Source organism: Rattus norvegicus, chromosome 10, assembly GCF_021556685.1.
Source record: "Rattus norvegicus strain SHRSP/BbbUtx chromosome 10, alternate assembly SHRSP_T2T, whole genome shotgun sequence".
NCBI lineage: Eukaryota > Metazoa > Chordata > Mammalia > Rodentia > Muridae > Rattus > Rattus norvegicus.
This window is the reverse complement of record NC_141543.1, coordinates 89,467,852-89,480,484: the sequence shown is the minus strand read 5'-3', so window position 1 is coordinate 89,480,484 and position 12,633 is coordinate 89,467,852. Positions and strand designations below refer to the sequence as shown.

At 37.2% G+C, this 12,633-nt stretch overlaps 1 protein-coding gene across 40 annotated transcripts in view; it reads right to left on the bottom strand.

Annotated features, from left to right (window-relative positions):
- Cdk12 (cyclin-dependent kinase 12) overlaps positions 1 to 12,633 on the bottom strand; it is a 79,587-nt gene that overhangs the window by 35,434 nt on the left and 31,520 nt on the right. For all 40 annotated transcript variants that reach the window (XR_015630190.1, XR_015630184.1, XR_015630187.1 and 37 more), the window contains exons 7-11: positions 12,476 to 12,532; positions 11,429 to 11,530; positions 6,181 to 6,258; positions 1,794 to 1,910; positions 635 to 766 (exon numbers count right to left, since the gene is read on the bottom strand). Coding sequence is in view for 7 of the 40 variants with exons in the window: in XM_087569668.1 (XP_087425794.1) it covers positions 635 to 766; positions 1,794 to 1,910; positions 6,181 to 6,258; positions 11,429 to 11,530; positions 12,476 to 12,532 (486 nt within the window). In the remaining 33 variants the exon portion in view is untranslated. The remainder of the gene's footprint in view (positions 1 to 634; positions 767 to 1,793; positions 1,911 to 6,180; positions 6,259 to 11,428; positions 11,531 to 12,475; positions 12,533 to 12,633) is intronic.

Genomic DNA, 12,633 nt, shown 5'->3' with positions numbered 1-12,633 from the left:
CTATGATGCACTCATATAAATAAAATAAGATGAATTTATAAAAACAAACAAACAAAAAAACCCTGTTCTTTCAATGTGTGTGTTCTTTCATTATAGTGACAACACAATGATTACAATAGAAGGAATGGTTAAAAGCAAGACACAAAGAATATTTTCTTTTTCTTTTTTTTTTTTAAAGATTTATTTTATTATTATATATAAGTACACTGTAGCTGTCTTCAGATACACCAGAAGAGGGCATCGGATCTCTTTACAGATGGTTGTGAGCCACCATGTGGTTGCTGGGAATTGAACTCATGACCTCTGGAAGAACAGTCGGGTGTTCTTAACCACTGAGCCATCTCTCCAGCCCATTATTTTCAAAGACATTGTTTAACACAATATACGCTAGAGATCCAGAAACAAAAGAAAATAATGAATCAAATAGGGTTAAATCGATTCACTATTTAATATATCCACACTAACACTCAATTTGAGTCTAGCAGAATGTTTAAAATCATTTTACAGGGGTTGGGGATTTGGCTCAGTGGTAGAGCGCTTGCCTAGCAACCACAAGGCCCTGGGTTCAGTCCCTAGCTCCAAAAAAAAAAAAAAAGAAAAAAAGAAAAAATCATTTTACAGTCACAATACTTACTCTGGAGGTGCCATTTTGCTGAGTTCCACATCTTTAAGAAAGTCACTCTGTAGGGTTTGTTCCGCTGTGCAGCGCTTGCTAGGATCCAGTGTCAGCATGTGGTCCAACAGATCAAGTGCCGCTGAAGGAATGCTATGGAAAGGAAACAGGGAGTGAGAAACTCACAACCACCCCATAGTTCTCAAACCAGGAAACTTGTATCAAAAAATTATTTGAGGGGTTGGGGATTTAGCTCAGTGGTAGAGCACTTGCCTAGCAAACGCAAGGCCCTGGGTTCAGTCCCCAGCTCCGAAAAAAAGAAAAAGAAAAAAAGAAAGTTATCTGAATTTCCATCACCATGTAAAACTAAGCAAAGAAAATTGGAAATTGGTTAATGTGAGCTACAGGATCTAAGTCATGATTCAAGAAATGCTATAGTGCAGGTAAAAACTAATGAAACCAACAATTTTATACTCTTTCCTTAGGAAGCTCAAAGGTTTTTAATCTGTCATAGGCCTTCAGAAGAGAAAATCATAAATAGGGTCTGAATAATGTAAACTCATCAACAGTAAAGCTGGAGAGGTGACTTAGAGGTTAAGAGCACTGGCACTTTTGCCAAAACCCCAAATTAAATTTCTAGTAACCACATGCCAGCTCATGCTCTTCCAAATTCCAGTTCCAGAAAATCCAACACCCTCTTCTGGCCTCTGCAGGCACACAGATATAATATACACACATGTATGCAAGCAAAAACACTCATACTTTAAAATAAAATAAAATTGGCTAATTGAGGCTTATCATGTAAAAGCACCTGTTACCAAACATTATTCATAGCATTGTCTCCTTGGGACCAACATAGAAGATTGGACTCCTTCCACACCCATATTAATACACAAATACATAAATGAATGAATGAATGTGCCTGTGCTTCGTGGAGCACACTTTTAATACTAGCATTCAGGATACAGAGGCAGACAGATCTTCAGTTTGAGGCCAGTCTAGTCTAGATACTGAGTTCTAGGTCAACTGGGGATACATAGTGAGACTGTCTCAGAAAAATAAAACAACAAAAAATGTAATTAAAATGTTTGCTGTATTAAATTGAGACTAACAGAAAAAGTCAAGTACCAACAGAAGCTAGATACAGAAAAGAGATATAAGAGGATTTTGCTAAACTCACAAAGAGAATTCTTCTCTTAGGCGTCTCCTGTATTGCTTTTTCGGTTTCATGGTGTTGAAGTAGGGCAGCTTGATAACATCAGGCCACACTGCTGGACAAGGACTACCACAGAGACGACTGAAAAGAAAGCAAAAGAACAAGTGCAATGATGAGAATCACTAACACATCATGGCCTCTAGAGATTTTTTTTTTTTTTTTTTTTATTTATTATGTATACATCATACACCTTTCTGCCTGCATGTATGCCTGCAGTCCAGAAGAGGGCATCAGATCTCAATACAGATGGTTGTGAGCCACCATGTGGTTGCTGGGAATTGAACTCAGGTCCTCTGGAAGAGCAGACAGTGCTCTTAACCTCTGAGCCATCTCTCCAGCCCGCCTCTAGAGATTCTTGAAGGAGAAATTATCTTCTGAGATCTGGTGACGCTATGATTTATTACACTTACATTAATAGGTATTATATGAAAAAAAAAAAAAAAAAAGCAAAGCACAGTCTTATTTGCTCTAAGGAAAAGCAATATAAGAGAACTGATTGCAGGCTTTAGAGATGGCTGAGCGGTTAAGAACACTGACTGCCCTTCCAGAGGACCTGAGCTCAATTCCCAACAACCACATGGTGGCTCACAAACATCAGTAATGGGATCCGATGCCCTCTTAGGGTGTGTCTGAACAGCTACAGGGTACTCACATACATAAAACATACATACACACACACACAGATACACACACACACAATCCAAAATGATTCAGATATTTTGTAAAACCATGTTTTTGTTAAATTTCTCATCACCAATTTTATTCTGTTCAGCTAGAATTAATTTCTTTTCTTTCTTTCTTTTTTTGGGCCAGGTCTCTATTATAATCCCTGACATCCTGAACTCATTGTGTAGACCAGGATAGCCTTGAACTAAGAAATGAACCTGCCTCTTCTTCCAAAGGGAGAGACAAAGACATATGCCTCCACACCTGGCAGAACTAATTTCCAATAGTGAAAATTGATAGCTTATGGCCAGTATGGCCTATAGTGAAATGGCATCAAAATAAACAAAAACAAATAAAAAAAAAAGAAAATGGGAAAGGAACAGAGAAAAAGAAAAGGAAAAAAGAAGAAAGCAAAGTATAGCAAGAGGGACCCCATTCTAGTTTCAAATTGCCCATTATAGGTTACATTTAAAAACCGTGGCTAGAGAAACAGCTCAGTAGGAAAAGATTCCTCCTGCCAAGATTGATGACCTGAGTTCAATTCTCAGGATCCACAGGGTAGAATGAAGAAGAAAACATATACTCTACAAAACACAAAATCTTTTTTTTTTCTTTCTTTTTTTTTTTTTTCCTTCGGAGCTGGGGACCGAACCCAGGGCCTTGTGCTTCTAGGCAAGCGCTCTACCACTGAGCTAAATCCCCAACCCCTACAAAACACAAAAAAGATAAAAAAAAATCCATTCCTATCCTTTATAGTTAGTTAACAAGGCATGTGCTACACCACACTACTAGAAATCAAAAAAGAATTCTCAAGAATCAGTCAGTTCTCTCCTTTTAGCACATGAATCCTTAAGATGCTGTTGGACTTAATGGTAAGCGCCTGCACCCAAGAAGTCAATCTCATTGGCCCATTGCAGTTTGGCTCCAAGAACACTGGCACCACCAAAAACCATCAGGAAGTATGTGAGGAGGTGAGGCTCCTTAGATCTGTTTTTCAAGGGAGGCTGGTCAGAAAAATATTTTTTTCCATTATTTTTTCTACTTTTATTTAATTAGTGTGTGGGCACATATGAACATACGACAGTGAATGGAGAACTTTTGGTAGCCTCTCCTTTTATGTGTATGTACCAGTGATTGAATTCAAGCCATAAAGCTTGAGAACCAGTGCTTTTACATGTGGAGCTACCTACTTAGGGTAGCCTTGAACTCACGAGCTTAAAAATATTCTTACTGCCTTATCCTTCTACACAGCCAATAGTACATGTATCAGTTTTTCTCAAATATCTGTCTATGTGTAAGAATAAAATCATGAAGGTAAGATTTAGACAGTCTAAAATTGGAGAGGTGGCACTTTATATAGGATCCAGGTTCAGCTTCCAACACCCACACAGCAGCTGACAGCCTCTATAAACCCAGTTCCAAGGGATCAAACATTCTCTTTTGGCTTCCAAGGGCACCAAGTGATGCAATTACATGTATGCAAACACTAAAATACATAAAACTCAAAGGTCTTTGAGTGGTTATGAGCTATGAGAGTAGCTAGAAACAGAACCCAGGTCCTTATCAATACTAGCTAGAAGTCTCAACTACTGAGCCATCTCTCCAGCTTCCTAAAACACAATCTCTAAATTCACAAGTTGTAACAGAAAGGATTTTAAGCTGAACCAAGCAAAGATAACTTTATTATATTATCATTTGGTGGGATAACTAAAAAAAGTTACAGAAACTGGAGAATTTCATTACCTAGTCATTTCCTAGTTTTGAAAGTGCAGGTCAGGCTAGTGACATGGTTCAGAAATTAAGAGTACCAGCCGCTCTTCCAGAGATCCTGAGTTCAAGTCCCAGCACCCACCTAGTGAGACATGACCATCTATAATGGGATCTGATGCCCTCTTCTGACAAGCAGGTGTACGTGCAGACAGAGCTCTCATATACATTAAAAAGTGGGGAGGGTGGAGTAAGTCCTAATAAAGGGTTATATAACTGGCAACAGTATATGTAATAAGTCTGAGGTGTTTCTGGCAGTATTCCTCAGTGTTACATTGTGTGACTTCACTGAAGTCTTGATTCTGAACACACAACGACCTTGCACTGTGAGTGGTATAAACTCACAAAATGCTGATAAACATGGTCTGAAATACTGAGGCTATCATGTGGACGTGTGTGTATATATATTTAACTTTTAGCTCTTCAGAAACAATAGTGGCTTAATTATAAAAAGCAAAGGCTAACTGGGTGGTAGTCTCCCATGCCTTTAATCCCAACACTTAGGAGGCAAAGGCAGGCTGATCTCTGTGAGTTAGAGGCCACCATGGTCTACAAAGTTAGTTCCACAAAGCCAGGGATACACAGAAAAACCCTGTGTTGAAAAAAATTTTTAAAAATTAAAAATGGGGGGCTGGAGAGATGGCTCAGCAGTTAAGAGCACTGAGTGCTCTTCCAGAGGTCCTGAGTTCAAACCCAGCAACCACATGGTAACTCACAATCATCTGTAATGAGATCTGACACCTTCTTCTGGTGTGTCTGAAGACAGTGACAGTGACTCACATACAGAAAATAAGTAATTAAAAATAAAATTTTAATAAGGAAGAGAACAGACAGACAAAGACTTTAGCTGGGCATGGTGGTGCACATCTTTAATAGCAGCACTCAGAAGGATCCCTGTGAATCCCAGACCAGTCTGGTCTACATAGCAAGCTCTAGAATAGCAGGACTACATAGAGACCCTATTTCAAGTAAGCAAGCAAGCAAGGCTTTAAGTAATTTCCTACCATCATTTGTCAGGATGTAAGTATAAAATTGGTCTACTTTTTAGACTGTATTATGTTACAATGTTTGATTTTAGAAATTAGTTGAGTTAGGCACTTGAACTTCTTTAAAAAGTAAATGAATTTCCAACTACTAATTTTATATATGTTGTTTATGCTGAGGTAAGGTCTCACTATGTATGTAGTCCTCACTTTTCTAGAATTCACTATGTAAACCAGGTATGTGCCATAGTGTCTGATTTCATTTTTTATCATCTATTTTAGGTTCACTGGTGTTTTGCCTGCATGTAGATCTTCTGGAACTGGAGCCACAGACATGTGGATACCGGGAACTGAACCGGAGTCCTTTCAAGAACAGTCAATGCTCTTAACTCCTAGGCCATCTCTCCAATTCTCACTCTTTTCTTTAAAAAAACATTTTTTTTCCACTTATTTGTTTATTTCTCTGTGTGTTGCACATGAAGTGTATGCAGAAGTCACTGAACACAGAGATGTTGGTTCTCTCCTACCATTGGGATGGAAAGGCTGAAAGGTTGTAAAGCTGACATCCATGTGTCTATCCATACATAAACTAAATTCAATTCTTATGTAAAAACACCTATTTTACTAATATACAAACTTAATTTCATATTTTGCTAATTATAAAATTATTAAGTATGTGTCAAAGATTACCTTAAATACAATTTGTATTGATCATCAGTAAATGTTTGGATTTGTATATTCATTATATATATTTATTACACAAGGTCATGTAAAAACTCAGGTGAAAACAAGTTATGAGTGAAAAAAGTCTAAGAAAATTTTTTTTTTCTTTTTGGAGCTGGATACCTACCGAACCCAGGGCCACTGAGCTAAATCCCCAACCCAGAAATTCTTATTCAACATACAGGCACTTAAGAACCTATGTGTAACTGTACCTGATCAGTTCTAGCTGAGCCAGTTCCAAATTGGCTTGAAAAATAGGTTTCTTTGTGAACAGTTCCCCAAGGATGCACCTAAAAAGAGTAAAATTCATAGGTTAGAAAGAAATCCCATGAGTCTATCTTAAGTTTCTTTCAATAAACTTTGATAGAACCCTGGGCTACATGCAATAGACTATGTGAAGTTCTACTAGCCTAGAACTTCAGTGTCTGGGTTCCCTAAAAGATAAAAACAGCTTCTTGTAATAAAAACACATTATAAAGGTTTTTAATTTGCCAGCAGATCAAACTCTATCGCCTGTAGACAACAGTCCTTCATAAGCAACAGGAATTAATAGTTCTTCATCGCTGCTACACCATGGTAATCCAAGAAAATACGAAGTTTATAAGAGGCTTAGCAGTCTTTCTACAAAGGGACTTAGTCATCATTAGTCTGCTCTGTAGAACTATACTATACTATTATAACCCCTCTGGCAATATCAAAGAAAACAATGTATTGACAGCTAAAATTAGTTTCATCAAGACTTTTAAATAAATTCTGTCTAAATACCTTATTTTGGGATGGATATTAGGGGCTTAGGAGATGGTTCAGTGGGTAAATCAAATACTGAGGACCTATGGTCTATGGAAGTCACATTAAGCTCAGTGTGGTCATGTGTGCTTTTAATCCTTGTGATTCTACAGCAAAGCAGGAGGAGCCCTAGAAGTTGGGCCAACAGTGAACAACAAAAGAGTCACATATTCCTTCATTGACATGCGCATATACATTATATGTAACAAACTGAAAGTGAATAAAAGATAAATACTATAGAAAAAAATAAAAAGAAAAAAGAAAAAAGTAAAAAGAGAAAAGATGCCAGGTATGATGGTATATGCCTTTGATCCCAAGTAAGGCCAAAATGGTCTCAAAGTATGTGTCAGGATAGCCAAGGCTATGACACAAGGACTCTGTCTCAAAAAACCAAAACAGCAGCAGAAACAGCTTTGTAATAAACTATTTACAGTCTCAAGGCATGTCTGCACAAATAGTTGCTAACTGTTAGAGGAAAACTATTAACTTTATTCGTGAGAAAAAAAAGGACAACACATTAACCAAGTGACTATAGTTGTTATCATTTCTAAAGGGCAACTGAAGTCTATATAAATGTACTTAAAATAAATATCCAGTCAGAAACATAACACTACTTCTAGTATATTCTAGCTAAAAATACATAACCTGGATCCATAGAGTACCTGGTCCACGTTCTTCAAAATAATAAATGATGTGAAATACAAAATTGGCTACAGAAGTATTCCAGAGCAAAGAAGACTTTGATAGAGGAAGCAGCCTACAGCCTACACTACTGAGAACCTGTACCTGTAACAACACTACTTGAGAACAAGTGAGTTAGGAACGAAGATGTGCAACGCAGACAATCAATTAACAAAACCAAAAAAAGATTGGTGCAATGTACACACCTCAAGTAAACAGATATTATTTATAGGACATCATTAGAATAGAACTGGAGTAGAAATGTAGACTAAGGCACTACTATATAGTATAAAGTTATTCTGCAGGAATGTTAAACTTGCTTTTGGATACAGCTCTCTGGTTGACCTTGAAATTGGAATAATCCTTCTCTATGATTTGACATAGAATTATATGCATGCTATGTTCAGCTATGTAAATTTTATTTAATTTGGTAATTTATTATGGTTATATGGATCTCTGTAAGTTGGAGGTCAGCCTAGTCTACATAAAGCCTTCTAGGACAGCCAGGAGATACATAAAGGGATACTGTATTCAAAAGAGTTTTGTTGGGGCTGGAGAGATGGCTCAGTGGTTAAGAACACCCGACTGCTCTTCCAGAGGTCATGAGTTCAATTCCCAGCAACCACATGGTGGCTCACAACCATCTGTAAAGAGATCTGATGCCCTCTTCTGGTGTATCTGAAGACAGCTACAGTGTATTTATATATAATAAATAAATAAATCTTAAAAAAAAAAAGAGTTTTGTTTTGTTTTTTTAAAGTAATACTAGAGTGGTGCTAATTAATATACGTTTTGTTGTGTCTTGGGAACACATACACAGTCTCATGTAGACTGGGCTGGACCTAAACTCCCAATTCTCCCGCCTCTACCTATAAAATATTGGAATTTCAGGCCCCTGCCACCACCCTGGGCTTCTACATGGCAATTTCATTTACTAATTCTTTGAGAATTTTATATATTTTGATCATAATGACAAAATGATTTTTTTTATTATTTATATATCTACTTCGTGTATTTTACCCCTTGGCTGAAATTATCTATGTGCTGAGAACTGAGCCATTTCTCTAGTCCCTAAGATATTTATTTTCAGTTATACAAATATGTATGTGTCTGGGTTATTTGCATGTATAAGCACATACCCATGGATATCAGAGACATCAGATCCTCTGGGACTGGAGTTAAGGATGGTTGTCAGGTTCCTTGTGATTGTTGGAAACCAACCCTTAGCAACAGCATCAAGAGCTATTCATCACTGAGCACTTTACTGGCCTGAGTCCTCTATCTTCTCCTTCCTCCTCCTCTTTTGTTTTTTGGGAAAGGGTCTCACTATGTATACCTAACGTGCTTTAATTGCCATGTAGACCAGTTTGGCCTTGATCAAAGAGACACACCTGCCTCTGCCTCCCAGGGATTAGAATTAAGGGTGTGCTACCACGCACCATTCTACTGCCATCAAGTGGCCTAATTTTCACTTCACCTATAATTTATTTTATTAGCTTTTGTAGTGTCTATCCTGTTTTGAGGTAGAAAAGTTAGAAATAAGGTTTGTTTCCAATATTAACTGTAAAAATCAACATATAAATAGTTTTATACCAACTAGCAAAATTGTACAACAATGAAAGAAAATCCCAAAGGAATAGCTAGGTTTGTTTAAAACGTTTGGAGACAGGGTTCTCAAACTTGTCCAGAAGCCCAGGAAGACCTTGAATTTTTTTTTCCAGGCAGTGGGGTGGGAATGTTCTTAATCTCTGAGCCATCTCTTTAGCGCTGACCCTGAACTCTTGATTTTCCCGCCTCTAGATCTTCCTCATATATCTTACAGGGTTGTTAACTTTCTAGCTTAGCTATAACTTGGGCTAGTATTGTTGAATATAAATATATCTACTTTGAGTCATTAAAACTTAACTAAAGTATCATTTGATTTCGGTAAGCTACCATCATGTTAAATTTTAAAAATAAAAACTGTAGCACTCTTCTTAAAAGACTTACAATAGAGGAATAAAAAAAGAATGGGAGATGGGCTGGAGAGATGGCTCAGTGACTGCTCTTCCAAAGGTACTCAGTTCAAGTCCCAGCAATCACACGGTGGCTCACAACTACCTGTGATGAGTTCTGATGCCCTCTTCTGGCATGTAAAAGTACATGCAGATAGAGCATTTGTATACATAAAAATCAAGCTTTAAAAAAAAATTAAAATAAGAAAAAGGAAAAGAAAAGAATAAGAAAGATGACATGCTATTTTAGGAGGTATATATGCTAACAAGGGTCAAGGCCAGTTTGTGACACCATATACAAATAAATAACTGATAGAGGCATTTAAAATATTTAGGCCCCTGGCATAGTGAGTGGTACATGCTTTAAAACCCAGCATCTGAGGGAGCAGGGTGGCTGAGCCAGGTGAATCCCTATGAATTCAAGGGATTCAGCCTAGTCAATATATCAATTTCTAGGATGGCCAGGGCTATATAATGACACCCTGTCTTGAAAGAATAAAAATAAAAACATTTTAATCCTTAACACACAAAATGCACATTTTAAATTTCATTTTCAAGCCAGGAAGAGTATACATGTCTATAATCCCAACACATGGATGGAAGGGACTTAGGAGTTGAAGGTCATCTTGGGCTATAATATTGAGTATGATGGTAGCCTGGGCTAAATGTGACCTTGTCTTAAAGAAAACTCTCATTCAGAGTGTCCATGTTGGTGTACACTTAATACCCCATCATTTTGGAGGAAGAGGCAGAAAGATTGCCACAATATGAAACCATCCTGGGCTATAGAGTAAACCAAGATAAACAGGGCTAGAGAGATCCTGAGTAGAAAAATCAAAAGGAAAGAAGGAAGAAAAAAAAAAAAAGGAGGTAAGAGGAAACAGATTAAAAAGAAAAAGAACTCTCCTGAAGAAAAATGGCTGACTGCAGACAAAAGAGGAGAATAAGAAAACAAGAAAGACTGTTAAAGATTATCAACAATGTATCAAGAGAACTCAAAAACTAGCCTGATGAAGTTTAGACTAGACAAAGCTCAGGCAATGTGAACAAGAACTACTATGATGAACACTGGAAAGATAGCTAGAAGGTGTTCAAAACTTGCTATTCTTGACTAAGATCAGAGTTTGGTTCCCAGCACCAATGTCATGCATCTCACAACCACCTGTTACAAATTCTAGCTCTGGGAGATTGGAAACTCTTCTAGTTTGCGTGGGCACTTGAAAATACACTTGGCATATGCGTCTGTGCGCTTGCTCCCCCCCCCCATCTGTGTGTGTGTCTGTTAAAAGATATCAAATATGCGGGGTTGGGGATTTAGCTCAGTGGTAGAGCGCTTGCCTAGGAAGCACAGGCCCTGGGTTCAGTCCCCAGCTCCGAAAAAAAGAACCAAAAAAAAAAAAAAAAAAAAAAAAGATATCAAATATGCAAGTCTACCACAGTTTCTAATGAACCTAATAATCAAACATCCAATAAGCCAAATCTTTTCACTGGTCATTTTAAGAGAACAGTAGAAAACCACCTCACTACTTTGAAAACTGGTCAACAAAATAATTAGCCTTTCTGCAAGACTTCACATGATGCAGACAAATATTATTTTTGTTTTTATGACAGTGGCAACAATAATTCAAACTCAGACTATGAGACATCTACAGAAAAAAATGATCTCGTTTTCTCTAAGCAGATTATGAGGAAACATGAAAATTAAGGGATGGAAGGAGGATATTAATGAAAAGACTTGAGATAAGCTGGACATAGTGATATATGCTTGCAATCCTAGTTAACTGTGGGCTGAGACAGAAGTATTACCAGCCTGGACAGACCGAAGCCAGCTCGACTACTTGTTTCATGTTTTTTGTTGTTATTTTTTAAATGAGATTCATTCTCATTTATGTTTATGTATGTGTGTAAGTGTGCATACACTTAAAAAAGACAAGTAGCTAATATAAAGAGGAAACAGTACATGTTATGAGTTACAGACAAAAGGTTAAGACAGTCTTACCCACAGCTCCAAACATCAATGGCTGGTGTGTATCTTTCCTCTCCAAGAAGCAGCTCTGGAGGTCGATACCACAGAGTAATGACTTTGTTTGTGTAAGGGCGACTGAAAAGTAAAACCATCAGAATATAAATTTGGGTGGGTAATGTTTTTTGCATATTTTTCATAGGTAACTAAACACTAACAAAAAAAAAAAAATAGCTGCCAATTGAAAATGAGATTGTTAAAACAATTCCAATAGTAAATTGGCCAAAAGTAAGCTGGACATGAGTAAAAGATGAAGCACTCACTTCTAATCAAATCTGGGTTAACTTATTTCTGTTGAAGGCTGATTGAAGAATTCAGATAGTATGGGGTTGGGGATTTAGCTCAGTGGTAGAGCACTTGCCTAGGAAGTGCAAGGCCCTGGGTTCGGTCCCCAGCTCCAAAAAAAAAAGAACCAAAAAAAAAAAAATAATAATAATAATAAGAATTCAGATAGTATCTAAAACCTTGTGATGGCAAATTCACTTAATGCCAGCACCCCTTCCCCAATACATGTGGAAGACACTCAAGACATAAATGTATGTACACAAATACACACAACTCTAGCTTTAGGTGGATTTGATACCTATGCAGTCAAATGGGTGATGAACAAAGCAGTCTTTAAACAAACAGACAACAACAACAGAATGAGGGGGATTGTGGCTCATGCCTTTAAATTCCAGCACTCTGCAGACAGAGGCAGGTGTACTGCTGTGAAGTCAAGGCCAGCTTGGTTTAGCGTTAAATTTTAGAACTTCAAGTGTAACAAAAACAACCAAAAAATATAAAAACAAACCAACCAAATAAGAACTATGTAGCAATTCAAATAATTAGGGAATTTTAACAGTCACTATAATTTGTAGAATTTGAGAGTATCAGAAAATTAAAGACTCTTCTCTAATTCCCACCCTCAGTTTTAACTAAAAAAAATATTTTTTTTGAGATACTGTTTTTTATTATGTCAAAGTTGGCCTTAAATCACAGTTCATAAGTAAACCTCATATGTGATTTTGATGAATGTCTTACCTCTCTTCAGAGTTATAGAGCCGAGCAAGGCCAAAATCTGCCAGTTTGATTTGCCCACTGTAAGACAAACAAACAAACAAATTATTTTCATAAGTAAAAACAGCAGCCCTCAAACTACACTTGGAAACTTAAATGCCAATTAAAGAGCTAAAAGAATT